The sequence below is a fragment of the Mauremys mutica genome, chromosome 15 (genome assembly GCF_020497125.1).
Source record: "Mauremys mutica isolate MM-2020 ecotype Southern chromosome 15, ASM2049712v1, whole genome shotgun sequence".
Classification (NCBI taxonomy): domain Eukaryota; kingdom Metazoa; phylum Chordata; order Testudines; family Geoemydidae; genus Mauremys; species Mauremys mutica.
The window spans coordinates 32,866,883-32,888,304 of NC_059086.1; the positions used below are offsets into that span (position 1 = coordinate 32,866,883).

Here is a 21,422-nt window from a genome sequence, read left to right on the forward strand (position 1 = left end):
GGGATGGGTCCTCAGTCCTTTGTGCAGAGCTTCAGCTTGTAGCAAAGTCCCTCCAGAGGTAAGAAGCAGGATTGAAGACAAGATGGAGATGATGCATCAGCCTTATATAGGCTTTTCCAGGTGTAAGAACCTCTTTGTCCCCACTGTGGAAAATTACAGCAAAATGGAGTCTGGAGTCACATGGGCCAGTTCCTGCATACTTCGTTGAGTCATAAGGCGTGCCTGCCTTCTCTCCATGGGTCAATTGTGTAGCTGATGGTCCTTAATGGGCCATCAAGCAGGCTAAGCAGAGCTAACACCAACTTGTCTGGGATATCACCCAGAAGCACATCACCAACTTGAAATACAGACAGTATAGAGCCAATATACATAACTTCAACTAAAAATGATACATGCACACAGACAGCATAATCATAACCAGCAACCCATAACCTGGTCTTAGACACCTTATATGACCCCCTTTACCTAAGATTTGGTGCCACTACAGGACCTTGGTTGCAACCCATGTTCTATATGGTCCCAATTTATATCAATAATGTCACACCCCCAAAGGGGGAATGTAGAGAACACCCCTCCCAAGGGGAACATCCGGAGTCAGGACCAACCAATCAGCTCAAGGGGACCAACAGAACGTGACTTGTTATTACTGTGGCCAGAGGCCACATATGGACCCAGTGCCCCAAGCTCAGGGACAGACTGTGCAGACCCAACCCACACATGGTTAACTGGGTAGGGACCCATCCGGATGAGGGGCCGGCTTCCCAGGCAAGGGGGGCTAACAGCTTCCCAACTGCTCAGGAGGGAGGAGGGCCCCAGGCCAGATTCTCTGGGGGGCTGGATGCCCCGGACACCAGGTTCTGAGTTTACAGGGTGAGCACGGGGCTGTCCCTGTGGAGCGAGTGCCTTGTTCCCCTGGAGGTGGCTGGGAGGAAGGTCAATGGATATTGGGATATTGGCACTGAGGTGAGGCTGGCCTGGCCCGACGTGGTGGCCCCAGATTCGGTGATGCCCATCACCTACCTGACCCTGATGGGGGTGCGTGGGACCCCATTCAAGGTGCCCGTGACAAGGGTACATCTGAAATGGGGGGCCAAGGAGGGCCCCAAGGACATGGGGGTGCACCACCATTTGCCCACTGAGGTGTTGATGGGGAGAGACCTAGAGGACTGGCCGAGCAACCCCCAGAACACCCTAGTCGTGACCCATAGCCAGAGCCGGCGAGGAGCACTATGCCCTGACATCGGGGAGGGTACCTCACCGGAGGCGCAGGACCCTACCCTGGTGGGGAGGGAGTGTCCAGGGACAAGGCTCAGAGGGGCTGCGGCTTCAGACCCACCCAGCGAGAGGGAGCAGGTCCCTAAGGGCCCTGGCCGACCTGAGTGCGGTACAGACCATGGGGAGACGTTGCCAGGAGAGGTTCCTGCGGGAGAAAGGATTCCTGAACCGAGAATGGGCTCCCCTAGGGGAGATGGAGTCATGGGGGATCCGGAGGCAGCTGGCAATGTATCCATTCGGCAGTCCATGACAAACTTCAAAGAGACATATAGACAATGACATTATTTTACCCAAGATTCATCCAAATGTTAATATTCCCCTTTGATCTCTGAATCAATAGTTATAGTGAGAGACAGGAACGGTCTGTTTACGGGTAGCATCTAAGATACACACAATCATCTAACAATATAAATTTGCATTTCAAAGTTCTAGCCTATTTAGCATGAATGGCCCTAATTATCATTCGCAAACCTGTCTAACATGACTTTAAAGTTGGGCTTTGGGTCATCCAGCCTGCAGGCTGTTAGACCCTTTCCAGCCATGCGTCACACCCCCAATGCAAGACTGGTGTGGAAGGGCGAAATTAGAGCTCCTGGATACACCTTTCGGACCTTCCAACATTGACATGAGCTGCGCTTACATTGATTTCTTTGTGAGGCCAAATTATGGATGCCTGCTTTGGCCTAAGTTAAAAACGTGTCCATCGTTAGTGATTCCAGGGATGGTCTGTGTGTTGACTTAACATCGCCATGAATGTTCTTCAGAGAGCACTTACTCTGGCATTCAGCCATGAAGGTTGTGAGATGTCGTACCTCAGTTTCCCCTTTTGCACAGCAGTTCAAGATTCCAGTGGGTTTTTCTGCTATGTACAGTTTCAAGATTAGATACAGGCCCTAACTGTGAAATATCTGTATCACCAGACCTTTTAACATAGTGTGTGTTGTCATGCAATGAAACAGTATAACCACAAAGGGTTTTATACCATAATGAGTTCCCCTGTATCACTCCCAACATGTTCAAGGGTTTTTCAAAAAAACGAACAAAAAACCTGCACGTTGTACATTTTTACACTTCTTGGTATCAGCGGGAAGTTAGTTCCAATCATTAGCAATAACATCAGTTTTATCACAAGGGCACATTTACAATCATTTTGGCCATGCCAAGCCTTTGGTTTAGATAAATCATATTTTAGGTCAGCTTGTTCAATATCCCTTTTGAACCTTTGTAGCTTTTTCTTGACCTCAGGGTCTTCCTTAACATAGACTTCCAGTTTAACCACTTTCTTGGGGTTTTGGTATTTTAAGGTTAACCTGTGGCTTTTATTTGCAAGGTTTAATCCTTCTCATCCTCCCTGTCCAGTAGGGTCAAAATCTGAACTCTTTTGTGTAACAGAATCCATTGGCCGGCTGGGTGTGTCCTCTTTGCTAACAACTATGTGCAAGTCTTTCTTCCCCGACTCAGTCAGGTAATTTGCATCAACACAGACAGTGTTTACTAGTGTAACCCTTCTGCCCGTCTGGGTTGGCAGCAACAAGGGCCGGGTTCAGTATCCAGGGGTTCCGTTTCAATAACACGATGCAAAACCGGCTCGAGCCCCCACCCAGTGACCTGGGACAATTACATACCACCCCCCCCCGGGCGCCTCTAGGAGGCAATACTTCCCCTCTTGCAAGCACGGAGTCTGAGCGTAGCAAAATCCTTTTAATAAAGAAGGGAAACAATGCGGCATCATGTTGGAGAGACACCACAAACAGGATTCATAACACAAACCATGAGCAAAAGACTCACCCCCAAGCTAGTCTGGCAGTGTCCTTTTCCCCTCAGGGTCTTAAGTCCAGCAACCCAAAAAATCACCCAAAGTCCCAAAAGTCCAACACCCCAAAAGTCTCTGTCCCTGGTCAGTGCAGCCCCAGAGTTCAAAAGTTTATCTGCAGAGTTTTACCTCCCAGCCTGGGTGGAAGCGGGGGCGCGCAGGGGTGTTAAGGGGCACCTTACGTGGTCTGAGGCCGACTGCCCCACCTCTCCATGAGGTTCTGCTGCAGCCTTCACTGTGAGCCACTCCACCAGCCATCCCGTGAGCCCCTCCAGCCGTTTTGCAAACTGCTCCACTCTACCAGCCATCCTGTGAGCCACTCCAGCCATTCCACAAACTGCTCCACTCCGCCAGCTGCTCCACTCCACCAGCCATCCTGTGAGCCACTCCAGCTATTCCGCGAACTGCTCTGCTCCGCCAGCCACTCTGCTCCACTAGCCACTCCACTCCACCAGCCATCCCACAAACTGTCACCCACTCAACAATGTCGCTTCAGCACCCCACCCCAAGCACTCAGTGATTTCAGCTCTTAGTAATTTCAGCATTTTAGTGATTTCAGCTTGTAGTAGGGGAGCCTCAGTACTAGTGCATCATTGGCCTAAAGTGAAGTCAGCTCCACAGCCTGTAATCAGACTCCTAATAGAACCAAAATTAGCTCCGATATTCTACAGTGGAAAGAGGAGACATAATTGGCGTTTTGGGCCCTCAAAGGGGATCCATATCAGCAGATACAAATGCCCATTCCCCAGCCTCTCTCTCAATTCCCTGGGTTTTGGAACCCATGTCCCTTGTCTATCGAGTGCTACTTAGTTGATGGCGAGTCCCTCTGTCATAAAACAGTCTCATAGTCCTTCATTCACATAATCAGGGTAATAACACTTTATTCTTCCTGCCCCAATAACAGAGAAACTGGGGATCCCACAGCAGCTAAAGTGACCATTGGAGCTGCTGTGGGCTCATGCTAAGTGGGGTGGGTGTGCTTATGCAAGCAAGATCAGCCCCTGAAGTTCTTTTCCACAATCACCACAGTTCACCACCAGATGTCAGCGTAGAGCTCATCCGGACTCTGCTTACACTAGTTTTCAGCTCCTCACCTGTCATAGGTTTTCTCCCCAACTTGGAGCTGTTGGGTTCCAAGATGGGGACCTGCATGGACTCCTCTAAACTAAAATCCTAGTTTAGATCTGGTTCTCGCTGCCACCAGCTAGGTTTTTAAGTGTCTAGCACACTCCCTGTTTCCCCAAACTTTCCCTGGGGAACACAGATTCAATCTCCCTGAATCTCTACACACAGGGAAGCAGCCCACTTCCCCCCTCCCTCTCTCCTAGCCACTCTGGAGAGATACACACCGATTCAACTCTGTGAATCACCCTCAGGAGGAACTCACTCTTCCCCCCTCCCCTTCCCTTGAATCTCCACAAGAGAAGGAATTAACCAAGTCCAAAGAAAAGAATTTTATTAAAAGAACAAAAAGAAAGTACACTATCTCTGTAATACCAGAATGGAACAATACACAGAGTCTAAATTATAAACCTGGAGAGAACTGCCCCTCCCCTTTTCTTTCTCAGTAAAAGCAAAGTACCGCAATAGAAATAAAGAATTTCTCCAGCAAACACACAATTGCAAATGTAGAAATCAAATTATAAGACTAATCCGCCTTTCTAATTAATACTCACTATTGGATAGTAGGAACTACTCCAGGAGAACTTGGAGACATGTCTGGCCTCTCTTAGATCCAAAGAGAGAACACAGAGCAAACAAGGAACACAGACAAAGGCTTCCCTCCACAGAGATTTGAAATTATTCTGTCCCTTGATTGGTCCTCTGGTCAGGTGTTTCTCAGGTTACTGAGCTTGTTAACCCTTTCCAGGTAAAAGAGATCTTAACCCTGATCTGTTTATTTATGACACGCCCCCCAAATCGCAGACAGTGGGGGAACCACACTGGCGGTGATTTCCTTCTAGAACTTTAAAATAAACAGATTAACAAAACACATGCACTATTACATATACTACTAAGTATGTAAACAACAAGATATTTGACATTCAAGAACACTTTTTAACCATTTGACCAGACATACTTGGCAACGTCCTTGCCCATCCCCTCCCAGTGGAAGGACTTCCCCAACCTGTCCTTGGTTCTGTTCACCCCAGAATGACCACTGGGATGTCATGGCCCAAGCTTAAGAGCTTGTCCCGGTACTTAGTTGGAACTACCAACTGTTTTTGAGGATGCTGGCCTTTCTGGTGTCCACCAGAAAGAATCTTTTTATATAAAAGTCCTTGTTTTACAACAAACTGGGATCGATTAGAAGAGCTGAGAGGCGGTGGGTTGCTTTGTGCCGCCGCCCAAGCTTTCTTAAGGCTGTTATCGGCTTCCTGCTCAGTCTGGAACTGTTCCCTTGAGGCTGGAGACATCAGTTCCTCCGTAGACTGTGGACTTGGGCTGGGTCCCTTTGGAAGCGATGTAGGTGATGAGGTTGTTTCCGTTGACTGTGAACCGCTCTCCGCTGGTGCACTAGGTGATATTTCAGGCTCTGGCTGAGCCTCTTGGGTAGGGTTGTCTGCTGCTTTTGCCAGTTCAGGCCCGTTGGCGCCCTCTGGCGATGAGGTTGCTGACAGGTTTGCAAGCGCTGGCGTCAGTGCTGGCAATGGTTCTGCCGCTGGTTGCTCTTCCAGTTCCGGTTCTGGGACTGGATGTACTATGGCTGCTGTAGTTGTTGGCATGAGATCCGGTTCCACCACCTTTGTCTGGGTCTCTGGTAACACAGACGGGGCCCTGGTGGATGGCTCAGGAACAGGGATGGGAGTGGAAGCTTGTTTGGCCTGGCTGCGGGTGACCACTCCCCCCCTCTTGGCCAGCGCCACATGGTTGGCCAAGTCTTCCCCCAGTAGCATGGGGATGGAATAATTGTCATATTCCATAATTGTCATCACCCTTTACCAATTCCAAGTCTGGACTCTGTCTTAAAGAGATACCATCCATTTTCACTAGCAGGTTAGACTCCAGGTTCTTTTGTCCTTCCGTTACCAGCTTCTGCTTCCACATGGAATCAGATGTCAAGTCCACTAAGAGACTGCAAGACATCTCCAAAAGATCTAGAGATGAGAGTTTACCTGCCATCCCTTGTATTCTCAAGAGATTAACTGCACAATTGTCTTCCTGCTCTGCAGATTCAGCTATCCAGCCTCTGAACCTGAGATACAGACTGTTCACTCAAAGAATAAAAAAGGAGATAGTCCTGTCCCAACACCAAGCTGGTTAAGCTTATAGGGCTGTTTAAACTCCCTAACAATTTTTATTCCATCTGAAATCTCCTCAAAGCTCTCCACACTGGATTTTTTTCAATACAAATTCAGTTGATTAATTTTCATTTGAAAGACTTTGGCCACTAGGCACCAACACACTTTCCTCAGAAGAGAGACTGTTTACTATCAACAATGGCCCATTAAGAGTCAGTGGAAACAATTCCTTTTCACAGACTTCAAAGACTTCACCAAGAAATTCCTTCCCTTCTGCAATATCAGGCACTGCAACAGGTGCTTTCTGAGTTTTATTTATGTCCAGAACCAATTTGGGCACAACAGACAAATCACCAAACTCCTTCTGAGTTTCACTTACATCCAGAATCACCCCTGGCCCAGCAGGAGGATTTTAAAAAAAAAAAAACCTTTCAGGTAAACTGCTAAACTTCATAGTCGTAGATTAGAAGCATTCTCTTTCTTGTTCCAAGTTTCCACACTGGCAGCAGGTAACATAGTCAAATCACCTTCATGTTTTCCTTGTGCCATGGCTATGATATCACCCTGAGCAGACAAGGCTGTCGTATCTTTACCCAGAAACACACTAGCAACAGACAAAACAGAAGCACCAGAATCGCTTGGTCTCTGGGAACTATTTATGACATTAACTGGATGCAGCCTAGTTGCAATGTCATCATCCCTAGCAGGCACAAATTCAGGACCACTTCCTTCCTGGAGTTTAGTTGTATCCAGAATAAGCTCTGGGTCAACTGATAAATTTTCAGCCATCATAGGGTGACAGGCTTTTTCTGTCTGCTCTACAGAGAAGAGCTGGAGAAACATTCCCCTTTAAGAGACAAACAGCTTGGGATCTCATTTCCCTTGTCCCAGCACACATGGCTGTTCACGGACAATCCCTTGGAGATTGGGGTAGCTCCCTTCATAGGCAAGTCATTACCCCGAACAGACTCGGGAACATTTCCTTCGCTGTCACAATTCTCCACACGGGTAACAGGTAAGGGATAGGGATACTCACGTTCCACTATCCTTACCTTCCCAAACTGCTGATTAGACAAAGCCGTCCCCTGCCGCACAGAATCGCTGTCCCATCCAATGTCTCTGCTTTGCAGGGGGCACCGGCGATGGAAAGAACCATTTCACCGTGGCGCAGCGCGATGGGGCAGGGAATGAATGGGCCAGTGAGTGGAACCTCGGCACCCTCCAGGGGCTGCTCCTCCAGCTGGCTCCACAGGGGCTGCTGTTCGTGAGGTCATGGGTCTGATCCTGGGGTGCAGTTTTGGGTAACAAGCTGTTGGGGGGTCAGGTTCTCTGAGGCAGGGAGGTTTGGGGAGCAGGAAGGTTTTGTGCCGGCATCTCAGCCTCCCAGGGGCAGCAGCTCGTCCCCCAGGGAGATTTTATTGTCCACAGGACCAGATCCAGGCTCCTGGGGGTGCAGAGAGATGGGGGGGTTGAGGGCTCTGAGTCACCCTGAGCCCAGCCTCTGGGGGGAGCAAGGGACACAGAAGGGGGGGTCACCTTACCTAGGGGCGCCCCCCTCGGGCGGCTGTAATAGGCCTCGGCCAGGATCAGCCCCAGGACGAGCAGGACCATGGCGCCCAGCCCCAGGCGAGCGATGTTGGTGTGGGTGAAATCCGGGCGCCCTGAAGGGCCTGCTGCAGGAGCAAGGGGAGAGTCACTCGGCAGCTCGGATGGGGAGATCAGCAGCCGGCACTGATCTGGGAGCAGAGCCCCCGTCCCCCAACCCCCCCATCCAGCAGGTCTGGCTCTGAGGCCTCTGCTTCCCCAACAAAGTGATTGCCCAAGTGGACAAACTTCCCCTTCTCCGAGGGCCCAGCCCCCACTCACTCCATCCCCCACCCTCACTCACTCACTCATTTTAACCGGCCTGGGGCAGGAGGTTGGGATGCGGGAGGGGGTGAAGGCTCCGGCTGGGGGTGCGGGTCTGGGCTGGAGTCAGGGATGAGAGATTTGGGGAGCAGGAGGGGGCTCAGGGCTGGAGTAGGGGGCGGGGCACAGAAGGGCGTGCAGGGCGCAGGCTCCAGGTGGTGCTAAACTCTGGCAGCTCCCGGGAAGCAGCCATGTCCCTCCAGCTCCTAAGCAGAGGGGTGGCCAAGGGGATCTGCGCACTGTCCACGCCCACAGGCATGATTCCTGGCCAATGGGAGCTGTGGAGATGGTGCTCAGGGCAGAGCCATCACGCAGAACCCCCATGGCCACCCCTCCACCTAGGAGCCGGAGGGACATGCTGGCCGCTTCCCTGGAGCCAGATAAAGAGCTGCCAGCCCTGCTGTGCTACCATCTGGACTTTTAATGGGCTGGTCAGCATTGTGACCGGAGCTGCCAGGGTCCCTTTTCCACTGGGTGTTCCAGTCAAAAACCAGACACCTGGCAACCATAGTCCCAGGCCCCACCCAGGCACCGAGTTGGTCCCAGCCCCAGAGCCAGGCCCCCCGGATCCTGTCCCTCTCCTGGGATCCCCCAATAGCTTCCAGGCAGCAACCTACAGGGCAGGAGGTGCCGGAGGAGGTGAGGGTCCGGTGGTGAGGGAGGGGCAGGGGCTGCCCCTCCCCCTGGTGTCTGGGCTCATGCACCAAGAGTCACTGCCCCCGTCCCGCCCAACCAGCCCCAACCCCCGGGGGCGGCTCCTTAGGCAGCATGAGCCTTCCAGGGCTGGTTCAATGGTGATTCCCCCCCAGCCCATGTACCTGGCTCCGCACTGCCCGGGTGGGTGGGAGCTGGCGCCGCTCCAGGCTGGGTCAGGTCGGTTTCCCCTGCAGGAATAGAACCAGCGTCCATCGGGGCAGGGAGAGGGGCTGAAACAGCAACTCAGTGATCACACACCCCTGCCCAACTCAGCATCTATCATCATTGTTATTCCCAGAGAGTGGCTGGGCGGGGCGGGGGCTGTGGCTGGGGCCAGTGCCGGCTCAGCAGCCCCTGAGTCCCGACTCCTCTGTGCATCCCCAGAGTGGGGACAGCCATCTGGGGGCCAGGATCTCCTGTCACCCCAAATATCCAGAAGCTACTGCTTCCCCCAGCTGGGGAACCCCCCAGTGACTCCGTCACCGTCCCAGTGTCCCATCTGCTGGGCACCAGGGCTCATGGAGACCCCCTGGGGCCTGGCTGGGTGTGGGGCTGGGAGCCGAGGTGCCGGGCTGGGCCCCTCACCTGCTACAACGATCTGCACAGGGTCACTGGGCTCCGAGTAGGCAACTTCTCCTGTTCTATCGGTATAACGACAGGTGTAGTTGCCCCCGTCTTCCCGTCTGGCGCTGGTGATGGGAAATTCAGCCTCAGAGCCGGCAGGGTCTGTGTAAGTCAGATAATTCTCATCTTCATCCTTGTAGAGGAGGATCCTCATGTCCAGGAGCTGATGGCGACACCGGATGGTGACTTTCCCCCCCACGGGGATCACCCCACTGGGGCTGACGGAGATGGAGGGTTTGGGGTAGGGCCCCTCTGGAGTCACAAACAAACAGGCAGTAAGTGGGGGTGACACAAACCGCGTCCGTCTGATTCAATCCTCTGCCCATCTGTCGCTCCAGCGTTTCACCCCCTGCCCGGCCCTAGGGTGCAGCCCGGCCCCGCGGCTCACAGCCGGGGAGAGACACAGGAGGGGAAAGGAGATTTCCAGTCTCTAAGTCAGAGGTGGGCAAACTTTTTGGGGTTCCAAAACTGTATGGGGGGCCGGGTAGGGAAGGCTGTGTCCCTCAAAGAGCCTGGTCCCCACCCCCTATCCAGCCCCTCCCACTTCCCACCCCCTGACTGCCCCCCTCAGAACCCCTGACCCAGCCAGCCCCCCCTTCTCCTTGTCCCCTAACCTCACCCTCCTGGGACCCCTGCCCCTAACCACCCCCCTGGGACCCCAACACCCCCTATCCAACCCCCCCTTCTGCTTGTCCCCTAACTGTCCCCCCGGGACCCCACCTCCTATCCAACCCCTCCTGCTCCCTGTCCCTGACTGCCCTGACCCCTGTCCACACCCCCGCCCCCTGACAGGCCTCCCAGGACCCCACCTCCTAAACAACCCCTCCTGCTCCATCCCTAGACTGCCCTGACCCCTATCCACACCCCTGCCCCCAGCCAGGCCCCTGGGACCCCACCCCTTATCCAACCCCTCTTGCTCCTTGTCCCCTGATGACCACCCTCTCCCAGGATGCCCTGCCCCTAACTGGCTCCCTGGGACCCCACCCCCTATCGAACCCCCTCAAATTCCCCTTCTGAATGTGTCCCTGCGAACGCAGGCAGAGGACGCAGGAGGCGCAGGGGCAGCCGTGCAGCCAGAGAGAAGCGGCAGTTTCCCCTTCAAAGCGCCACTTCTGTCCAGCCGGCTGCGCAGCTGCCCGGTGTCCTCCTGAGTCCTCCACCCACGTTCACAGCGCTCCCGCCACCTGCACCACCCACCTGCTCCCTGGAGGCTGTGGGTGAGCCTCCCTCCCTGCTCTCCTGCCCAGCGCGCCCCCGCGGCACGGCGAGGTGAGGCTGCGGGGGAGGGGGGACAGCTGGGGAGGGGCCGGGGGCTACCCTCCCAGACCAGGAGCTCAGGAGCCGGGAAGGATGGTCCCGCGGGCCGGATGTGGCCTGCGAGCCATAGTTTGCCCCCGTCTGCTTTAAGTTCTTTAGCTGTCCAGGGTCAATTCAGCCCTGCACCCGCTGCAGTCAGGAGTGACTCCGGATTGACTCTGGGGGAGCTGAGATCAGAACCCGGCCCTGCCCCCACTGCACTCAGGGGGTGAATTGGGATCTACCCTGTGGAGTTCCTGGTCCAAACTCAGGTCCTTTGAGCAAACGTATACCTGGACAGGCCCCACAACAAAACATGAGTTTACAAAACCCCCAGTTGTTCTAACATTTTCCTGCCCACCCCTGGGGCTCAGACTCCGGCTCTGCTCTGCCCCAAACCGCTCTCAGCCGCTGGGGATTTAGCTCCGCTCTGCACGGTGCCGGCGGCCAACTGGGGACGGGATATTCCCAAAGCTGTTCAGGGGACGTTCCGAACGCCGGGCCGGGCTGAGCCTGACCCACGAGCAAAGCAGTGACACGTGCGTGTGCAGCAAGCCGAGGGTGAGACACAACGGGGCCTTGCTCCAGTCCCTCTGCGTGTCCACGTCTTACATCCCTGCTCGGCCTGACCCGTTCCCCGGGCTCCTGCCAGCTCCCTGGGCACAGTGTGGGGGCGCTGCGGGGGGGCTGGTGCCTTCACTCTGTATTTCCTGCTTTGAGTGCAGGTGAATTCACCCTGTGTGGTGCCCATCCCTGTAATGAGTGGGGCGAGGTCTCAGTCCCCACCTCTGGGTGTGGAAGGGAGCAGGGGTCTGACAGGATCATCCCTTTGGGGATCTGCACCCCCCACCTCCCACCCATGTCCCTCGTCCTTAATGTGGAAATTCCCCCAGCCGCCCCATTCCCCACAGATACTCACCTCCCGACGCCCCGCTCTGCCCGGCCAGCCAGCAGCCTGGAAAGGAGACGGGTCATTAGGGACCAGATCCCAGAGCAACTGGATCCTACATCCTGGTCTCAGATTCCCCCCCACACACACACACACACACAACCGCACCCTCCCAGGCACACGCCCTGGTTTCAGACCCCCTCCCCCATGGACACACCCCCTGGTTGTCTCTGATACTCACCGAGGAGGAGGACGGTAAGAGCAGATGCCATGATGGGGCAGTGGGGGGCCCCTTAGTGCTGCCACCAACGCTACACCGAGCTTGAGTGGAGTAAGGAAATGCGCCGGGGGCTGCAGCCCCAGGAAGCCCGTGATGCGGTCATCTCCATCAGGTGGTTTCTCTGCAATCTCCAGGCCAAATCTACCACGGTCAGAGCAAAGCCAGATCCCTGCAATGCTCAGCAAACCACTTCCCCTCCTGCAGTTGCCTGGTCCCCCCCAGCCATCACCTCCCAGCCCCACATGGGAATTGCCCAGTCTGGGGACCAGCTGGGAACAGGGGGAATCTCAGGAGGTGTCAAGAGGTGCCCAGGCTGCCCCAACCTTTTCCAACAGGCCCGTGTAGCCTCCCTGGAGCCGCAGCTCAGAGCAGAGGAGGTCACAAAACACACACGCACATACACACACACAGTGCCACCAATGGAGCGACCCTCTCCCACGGACCGGGGCAGAAATTCCTTCTTCACCCAGCTGGACCCAGTGCCCGGCCTGGAGCATGAGAGTGGAGGGGCCTGGACAACCTCCTCAGGTCCCGTCGCTGCAGATGCTGTTCTTAGCCCAGTGGTGTGGGACAGAGACAGGACCAGGGAGGGGGTTGGAGGGTTGCGGTTTCCAGCCCCTGTGACGGGGGATGGAGGGAACATTTACATCCTGAGTCGTTAAAGGAACAGCCGATAAAGCAGCGAAAGGGGAAGTCTGCCCAGAGCTGTCACTCGTCTGCTGTCTCTGCTACTGCCAGTGAAACTCTGCGTGAACCTGATGCCCCAGCACCAGGGCCGGATTTAGGGGAGGGCGACCGCCTGGGGTGCCGGGCTTGGGTGGTGCCAGGCTCAGGGTGCTGGTTTTGCTGTTAGCGACAAAAGGGAAAATCGAATGTTTAAAGTAAAATGTTTCAGAAGAAAAATTTCAGTGGGAATTTTTTTTAACTCTCGTTGTCCCTGCTCAAGCGTCTATCGATGAAAGGTTCGGACCAATGAAGCACCATGAAAAGACCAGGGGGTTTGTACAACTTTAGTAAGCTGCTGGCGGACAGGAAAACACGGCTGAGCCATTGTACGGACCTTCACTGGGACGCATGGGGACTGTTCAGACGTCAATGACAAAGACCTCTCTGTCAAATCGGACAACATCCATCACGCTTTGCCACACGGGACGCGCTCCCCACTCCAAGTTCTCCACCACACGCGTGAGGCAGAGCTGCAGGACACTTCTCCTAATGTGTGAGCAGCTCTGAGGATTCTGCTCACGCTGCTGCTCACAGTCGTGTGTGGTGAGTGGAGCTTTTCCAAGCTCAGGCTCATTAAAATGTATCTGCGATCGCCGATGGCCAATGAGAGACGGACGTCGCTGGCTGTTTTATCGCTTGAAAATGCCACTGGCCGGTCTTTGGCTCCCTCTCGGATGCTGCACTTCAGTTCACGTGGGCAAAGGTGAGAAAAGCGACTTTTTGAACTAAAGGACCAGGGGTAACATGCTCAGGCTGTCACCTGCGGTAACACGATTTAATGCTGGTTGGGGCACAGGTCAAGTCCCTGACATTAGTACATTTCAGTTATGCTTAAAATTAAAACGTTTCTATAAGCTTAGAAGAAATGATTTTTTTTTGGTATTTTTCTTATCTATGGCATGAATAAATACAGATTTACAGCTCCTAGTGTGCAAATTTACCATCTGAAACGACAGGGCTAAATCATGAATGCAAATCATGCATCAAAGTCATGAAATGGGCTACAGATGCAATACAAAATAAAGTATTCAAAAGTTTAACAAATGGAGGGCGGCCCGTGGGGCGCCATTACGTCCTGCCCAGCACCTACCTAGTAATGTAACCCAGCTCTGGGAGGGGAGTGGGGTTCAGTGGTTAGAGCAGGGTTGGTGCTAGGAGCCAGGACTCTTTGGCTCTATCCTGGCTCTGGGAGGGGAGTGGGGTCTAGTGGTTAGAGCAGAGATCCCATCTCACCCAGGTGTTACACACAAGGACAGGCGGGTTGTGGGGTGCCCGGGGAGGAGGGCTGGTTTGCGGTTCTGTGTTTATTACAAATCTGGAGAGTAACAGGATGCAAAATATAGTAGAACCTAGAGTTACAAACACCTCGGGAATGGAGGTTGTTCATAACTGAAATGTTCCTAACTCTGAATAAAATGTTCTGGTACTAGGATGATCTGAGGAATGGAAAACCCACCTTATAAGAAGAGACTCAGAGAGCTTGGCTTGTTTAGCCGAACCCAAAGAAGGCTGAGGGGAGATACGAAACACATCAGAGGGATAAATACCAGGGAGGGAGAGGAGTTATTTACATTAAGCACCAGTGTGGACACAAGAACAAATGGATATAAACTGGCCATCAGCAAGTTTAGGCTGGAAATTCAATGAAGGTTTCTAAGGCCTCGTCAACATTACACAGTTTTGTCAGCAAAAGGCAGCTTTTGTCGACAAAACAGAGGAGGTGTATACAATACAGTGCCGCTTTTGCTGACAAAATTCCCGTTTGGCCAACAAAATAAAACCCTTTCAACGAGAGGCGCAGAGCTTTGTGCAGCAAAGTTTTAGCGACAAAGTGTCAGTGACCACACCGTGCTGGGTTGTGTCTCTGTAAGTGGCCTCCAGGAGGTCGCCCATAATGCCCATCCTGACCGCTCTGGTCAGCAGTTCGAACTCTGCTGCCCGGCAGCCAAGTAAACAACCATCCACTCCTCCCCCTTTAAAGGCCTGGGAAATTTTGCTCAGCGCAGAGCTCACATCACATCTTCCCAGCTGACCATGGCGGCTCCACATGGCAAACGCCCCCTGCTTGGAGCCATGCGGAGCTGTTAGATCTGCTGAGTGCATGGGGAGAGGAGGCCGTCCAGTCCCAGCTCCGCTCCAGCTGAAAGAACTTCGACACCTATGGGCTGATTTCTCCTGGCTTGTGTGATCAGGGCCACGCTCGGGACACAGTGCGCACAGAGCGAAGATAAAGGAGCTGAGGCAGGAATATCAGAAGGCGAGGGAGACAAACCCTCACTCTGGTGCTGCGCTGAAGACCTGCCACTTCTATAAGGAGCTGGACACCATTCTTGGCAGTGACGCTCACCTCCACCGCCAGGTGCCGCATGGACACTTTGGCCGGGCTGGAGGCAGCGGACAGTGGACCTAACCCCAAGGACAAAGTCATGGACAAGGAGGTGGAGTTGGAGGACGATGCGGGGCCTACAGCAGGGTTGTCTGGTGACACGGCCAGTGAGGAATTAGTCTCCACTCCGGAGGGGTCTAGCCAATCCCAGCAGCACATCTCTGGCGAGCAAGATGCAGGAGAGAAGACCCCGGTAAGTGACTGTTTTGAGTTGATGCTGCTCTCTTAAATGACATACAGGTGTCCTTTATACTGCTCTGTATACATGCTCTGTATACTGTAGAAGTGGGTGAAGGGATAGAAATGCACAAGACTAGCTGTGTTTGTGTGTGCTCCACATTCCCCTGTGCAGCTAAGCAGTGCGGCGGAACAGGGTGTTGATGCGCACCGAGATTTCACAGGAAGCTCCAGAGAGATCCCTAGGAAATTTTCCTGGAAGAATTCGCCAATCCTCTGCCGAAGGTTCCTGGGCAAAGCTGCTTTGTTCCTTTCCCCATTGTAGGAAACTTTCCCATGCCACTTGGCAATCACTTGTGCAGGGACCAAAGCGGCACACAGGTGAGCAGCATAGGGTAGATTCATCCTTAAATCCTTGCTCCCCCTCAGGAGTGAGATATTGGCTTCAGTGACCCCTGCCTGTGGAAAATGGTGGCAGAATTTACAATCTTGTCCCTACTCACCTGCACTGTTCCCCTTGAAACATCACCTACACTCTTTGCCCCAGTTTGAACGCCCACCACCCACGCAGGCTGAACTCACCTTTTTTAGGGTGTTCCCCGAGATGTGTGCCTTGCTCAGGGTCTGAGAGAACGTGATTGGTATGTTACAAGAGGTGTATTTTACTGTAATGATTCAATGCTGTGTGTGAACTAACCATCATGCTTCTGTGTATTGCTTCTTGTGCTTCTGCAGATGTGGCCTTCAGGAGAAACCCCTACACACCAGCGGAACGCCTCTGCCAGATAAAGAAGCGATCTAGGTGGAGTAAGGAGGACATGTTCCATGAGGTGCTTTAATCCTCAGAGGCAGAAAAAAGAGAACAGAGGGAGTGGAGAGAAATGGAAAGGCGGGACAGACAGGAGCGTGAGGGGAGCGTTCAAAAGGCCCATGAACGAATGATAAAAATCATGGAGGAGAAACAGAAACGCCGAAGTCTCTCATCACGCTTCAGTCAGAACAGACGTGTGCTTGCCCCCCTCTGCAGTCGATACAGAACTATTTTCCATGCCCTCCGCAAACTCCTTCCACACCTTCCTTTGAACTTTCCGGGACATCTCGGTATCCTGTTCACTCCATCCCTTCAGACAGCTTCCAAAATGACAGCTGGACTTGCAGACAGGTATGACAGCCTCCACTGCCCTGCACTACTACCTCTCTTCCCACCAAGCCTTTTGTGCGTGTTAATCGGTGTTTAATAAAAACAAACTCTCTGAAAAAGAACCAATCTGTATTTGTGTCCTACACACAGTGATTACTGCTGGTACATGCAGTTTAATCATTTGCTTACATTACTGGTGCTCGTTATCAAAATGTTGCCTCAAAGCCTCCCTGATTTGAATTGCTCCCTGTTGTGCCCTGCAATAGCCCTGGTATCAGGCTGCTCAAAATCAGCAGCCAGGTGATCTGCCTCAGCGCTCCACCCCTGGGCAAACTTTTCACCGTTAACCTCACAAAGATTATGGAGCGTGCAGCAGGCAGCTATGACCAAGGGAATGTTTTCCTCACTTGGGTCTAACCTGCCATAGAGGTCTCGCCAACGTGCTTTTAATCTGCCAAAGGCACATTCCACGGTCATTCTGCACCTGCTCAGCCTATTGTTGAAGTGCTCCCTGCTGCTGTCCAGGTTTCTCATGTCAGGCTTCATGAGCCAATGGGCGTAAGGGGTATGCTGGGTCTCCCAGGATCACTATGGGCATTTCAACACTCTCCACTGGAATCTTCCAGCCTGGAAAGAAAGTCCCTGCTTGCAGCTTTCTGTACAGGCCGGTGTTCCTGAAGATGTGTGGTCATGCACCTTCCTGGACCACCCTGCGCTGATGTCACTGAAACACCCACGGTGATCAACAAGCGCCTGCAATACTATGGAGAAGTATCCTTTTTTATTGATGTGCTCTGTCACAAGATGGTCCGGGGCTAAAATTGGAACCTGTGTTCCCTCTATCGCCCCGCCGCAGTTAGAGAATCCCATTGCCGCAAAGCCCATCCACTATTTCATGCACATTGCCAAGAGTCACAGTCCTTTGTAAATGAGATACGATTAATGGCTGTGCACACTTGTGTTAACAGGGCACCCGCAGTCGACTTCCCCACTTCCAACTGATTCTGACTGACCAGTAGCAGTCCGGAGTCGCCAGCGTCCCCACAGCGATCGCCAGGCGCTTCTCCACAAGAGGCTGCTCTCATTTGGGTGTCCTTGTGCCGCAGGGCTGTGGCGAGCTCTGCGCAAAGGTGCGGGATGGGGGCTTCCCACATCCGAACGTTCTGTAGCCGCGGCTCGTCGTCCCGGACCAGACGACTGATAACTGCAGATAGTGGGGAGGGGGGTGCATTGACGGGCTCCCCATCACCACGACCACAGCAGCCACAGTCGGCTTCCTGGTGACTGCCAAGGCCCCTCCAGCAACACCCTCGTGACCACGGCGCCTGGGCAGTCGCCCACCTCGCCCACACTTAAGGCCGGTCCTGCCAGGGTCGTCCTTAGGGGAAATGGTGCCCTAGGCAAACATGTATTTTGGTGCCTTGGCCCCTGCTGCCTACCCCAGTCCCGCACCCACCATATCACCCCTGGCCCCTGTTGCCTTCCCCCACCCCCATTGCCCCAACTGCCTGAGCTCCCTTCTGCGCTCCCAGGCAGGCTAGTCCAGACCCGCACTCGGGCAGGAACCTACATTTCCCTGCTGGTTTAATACTCAGTTCACCAGACCCGTGAAGAGGAGTTATTCTCACGGGAGCCGTGCAGCTGCCGGGCGAGGAAGGGGGGGGACTCAGCAGGCTTCCCCGTGCCCCCTCTGGCAGAGAGCTGTGCTGCCAGCCCGGCCTCACTTCCTGGCTCTGGGCAACGCCTAGTGGGTCTCAGTGGGAGCATCGCTGCTGGTGCCTTTCCCACGCACAGGCCAGCTCGCACCCTGGCAGAAATCGGTGGGGGGCCATGTGACCCCGCATGCCCCCCCCACATACACACACGTCACTTATCCCAGACCTGCATAACAATGTGATCCCACCACTCAGCGCTTGTTTCCCTGAGCCCAACAGCGACAATCCACCGTGTACAGCCGCTCCGTGAATGCCAGGAGGAACCTGGTGTTGTTTCTTTCCATGGCACACAGCTGCTCGGGCAACTCTGATTCCTGTTCACATTGGGAACTCACGACCTGGCCAGCCACGCTGTGTTCACAGCAGTGGAGAGCCGGGCGGGATCCATCCTTTCGCACAGGGATGGCGGGCGCACCAGAAACAGGGGCCATTAGAAAATGCCGCGAAACGCAGTCGGAACAGCAGGGGATGCTGGGACAGAAAATAATGCACCATGGGATGCTGAGCCCGCCCTCATGACACGCTGCGATCCCCCCGCCTTCCCACAAATCCTAGCTGCAGAAGGTGCCGAGTCGCACAGTGGGATAGCTACCCACAATGCACTGCTCTCACTGTCGACACTGGAGCATCAAACGTGGATGCGCTCTGCCGGCGGAGGAAGCGCAGTGTGAACGTGCAATAGCGAGGTTATCATGGCGCTTTTTGTCGACAACACTCTGCAGTGTAGACAAGGCCCAACCGTCAGAGGAGCGAAAATCTGAAGCAGCCTCCCAAGGGACCTAACGTGTTTCAAGACTGATCTTGAGGTGTTTCTGGAGGGGACGGGATGAGGAGACATCCCACAAGGGCATGGAGCCGATCCGCGACTGCTAGGAGCAAATCTCTCCAATGGCCAGAGACGGGACACTCGCTGGGGAGGGCTCTGAGTTACTACAGAGAATCCACCCCCAGGTGTCTGGCTGGTGGGTCCCGCCCACGTGCTCAGGGTCTAACTGGTCGCCATATCTGGGGTCAGGAAGGACTTTCCCCCAGGTCAGATTGGCAGAGACCCTGCAGGTGTTTTACCTTCATATGCAGCCTGGGGCGCGGGGCACTGGCAGGTTTAAACTAGTGTCAATGGTGGATTCTCTGTAACTTGAAGTTTCTAACCCATGATTTGAGGCCGTCAGTGACTCAGCCGGAGGCCGCTACAGAAGTGGGTGGGTGAGGCTCTGTGGCCTGCGAAGTGCAGCAGCTCAGACCAGATGATCACGATGGACCCTTCTGGCCTTAAGGTCTGTGAGTCTGAGTCTGTCACATGCTGGGGGCCGGCGCCCCGTGGCTGCGGGGGGCTCTCACTGCAGGGGGCCACCCTGGCTCACGTTGATCGCGGCGTACATGCTGGGCTGGGCAGGGTCAGGGGCCAGGCCCCCCCGCTTGGCCTGCAGCGCCTGATGGTTCAGCTCGGCGTAGGTGAGTCCGTCGGGGTCGGGCTCCTGGGGCTGAGAGGGGAGAGAGTCACTGGTGTGTGTGTGTGTCTGTGTCTGTGTCTGTGCACCAACCCCTGCACACACCACCACCACACACACACACGTTCACACAGAGCAGGGCTCGTCCCCTCCAGCAGGGAGTGACAGGGACACACACACACACATACACCCCTGCAATCCCAGCTGGTGATCCCATAAGCCCCTCCCAGCAACCCCACCCCCACCCCAAAATACCGAGTGTGCCACATAAGGTGAGCGGGGCCCATGTGGGTCAGGCTTGGGGGTCAGGGCCCGCGGGCAGACAGGGACACTTACCGGGGTCTGCGGCTCTTTCCCTTCGTCGACGGAGGCGTCTGCGGAACAGAGACACCCGCTGAGCTGCATCCCCGGCCGGCCCAGAGCAGAACCCCACACCCAGCTCCGACCCCCGCATCCAGCCAGGGGGGTCAGAGCCCGGCACAGCCACCCCTCCCCCGCCCCACAGCATGGGCCAGGGTCATTAGCCCTGTGTTACAGAGAGGTAAACTGAGGCACAGAGATGGTAGCAGAGTCTAGGGGGTTATGGCGGTGCAGGGAGGCTGGGAGGCAGGATGCCTGGGTTCTCTCCCTGGCTCTGGGAGGGGAGTAGGGTCTAGTGGTTAAAGCAGGGGGCTGGGAGCCAAGAGTGGATGGGGATTCCCCACAGGTCACTGGCTGGGAAGGTCCGATGGAGAAATGAAGGGGGGGGACACGCAAAGCCCCAGGCCTGGGGGGAAGAATAGGGGGCACAGAGAGGGAGATTATGAACTAGAGGGGGAGGGGAGGGTGACCCACACGGAGCTGGTCGGGAGGAGGCAGGAAGCTCCGCTGACACCGGCTACCTCTGGGACCTTCTCCTTAGTCCCGCCCAGCAGCAGCTGTAAATCAGGCCCCGTCCCATGTCGGTGGGGCGCCCACAAGCCCATCCCTCCTCAAGTGGTCCTGCCCCACCCTGGTACCCCCTTGGGTGTGTTACTCACAGACGGGGTCTTGCTGATCCGGGGCCTTCAACACCGCCAAGGGGCTGGTGCTAAAAGAGAGAAAATCCCCTTGTAAATGTCATATTCCCCCTGTGACGAAGTGGGACCGGTCTTACTGGGGGCTGGGAATGCTGGGTGCAGATCTTAAGTCTCTAGCAAAGCAAAAGACCAGCACAACCGAATGCCTGACACTATGTCTCCTAGTAACTGATGGCCGGGGCACCTCCCCTGCAAAGGTGCCAGGAGAAGGTGTTGGAGACAAAGGGGTCAGGTGACCTCCTGGCCCGGGAAAGGGGCTGAGCAGAGAGGAGGGGCTGGAGGGGGTTGGGGAGACTGGAGCTGGCTGGGGAAAGAAGGGAAGCAGGGACAGGGCTCTGATCCCCAATGAGGGCTGTGGGGCTCCTGGGGCCCCAAGATGGACCTAACAGGGGGGATCCTGTTATCTGTGCCTGCAAGACCTGTCCTGGACTGTGTTCCTGTCATCTAAATAAACCTTCTGCTTTACTGGCTGGCTGAGAGTCCTGGTGAAACGCAGGGAGCCCGGGGGTGCAGGGCCTGACTCCCCCTCACTCCGTGACAACTGGTGGTAGCGGTGGGATCTACTGCACCCCGTGGACGGAGCTTCCTGCAGTAAGTGACTGGGGAGCAGTAAAACGAAGGGGTGATCAACCCCTGGGAGAGTGTGACCAGAGAGAAGGACTTTGCAGTAACAGGGTCCCCCAGGGGATTGCAGCGAGCGGTCCCAGGGGCGGAGGAGTCTGCAGCTCGGCCCTGGCAGAGAGGTGGT

At 54.8% G+C, this 21,422-nt stretch overlaps 2 protein-coding genes across 2 annotated transcripts in view; both read right to left on the reverse strand.

Moving 5' to 3' along the window:
- Positions 1-461: 461 nt before the first annotated feature.
- LOC123349931 (T-cell-interacting, activating receptor on myeloid cells protein 1-like) lies at positions 462-14,453 on the reverse strand. The gene is made up of 7 exons (XM_044988235.1): positions 11,985-14,453; positions 11,774-11,809; positions 9,520-9,810; positions 9,057-9,122; positions 7,872-8,003; positions 7,383-7,774; positions 462-1,529 (listed from the first exon to the last, which is right to left on the reverse strand). The coding sequence occupies exons 1-6, from the start codon at positions 12,013-12,015 to the stop codon at positions 7,746-7,748; spliced, it is 585 nt and encodes a 194-aa protein (XP_044844170.1). The 5' UTR covers positions 12,016-14,453; the 3' UTR covers positions 462-1,529; positions 7,383-7,745.
- A 5,049-nt stretch (positions 14,454-19,502) lies between these two features.
- The window catches only part of LOC123349995 (platelet glycoprotein VI-like), a 31,427-nt gene continuing 29,507 nt past the window's right edge, over positions 19,503-21,422 (reverse strand). Inside the window, exons 10-12 of the mRNA XM_044988328.1 lie at positions 20,636-20,685; positions 19,953-19,990; positions 19,503-19,649 (exon numbers count right to left, since the gene is read on the reverse strand). Coding sequence (XP_044844263.1) covers positions 19,503-19,649; positions 19,953-19,990; positions 20,636-20,685 — 235 coding nt within the window. The remainder of the gene's footprint in view (positions 19,650-19,952; positions 19,991-20,635; positions 20,686-21,422) is intronic.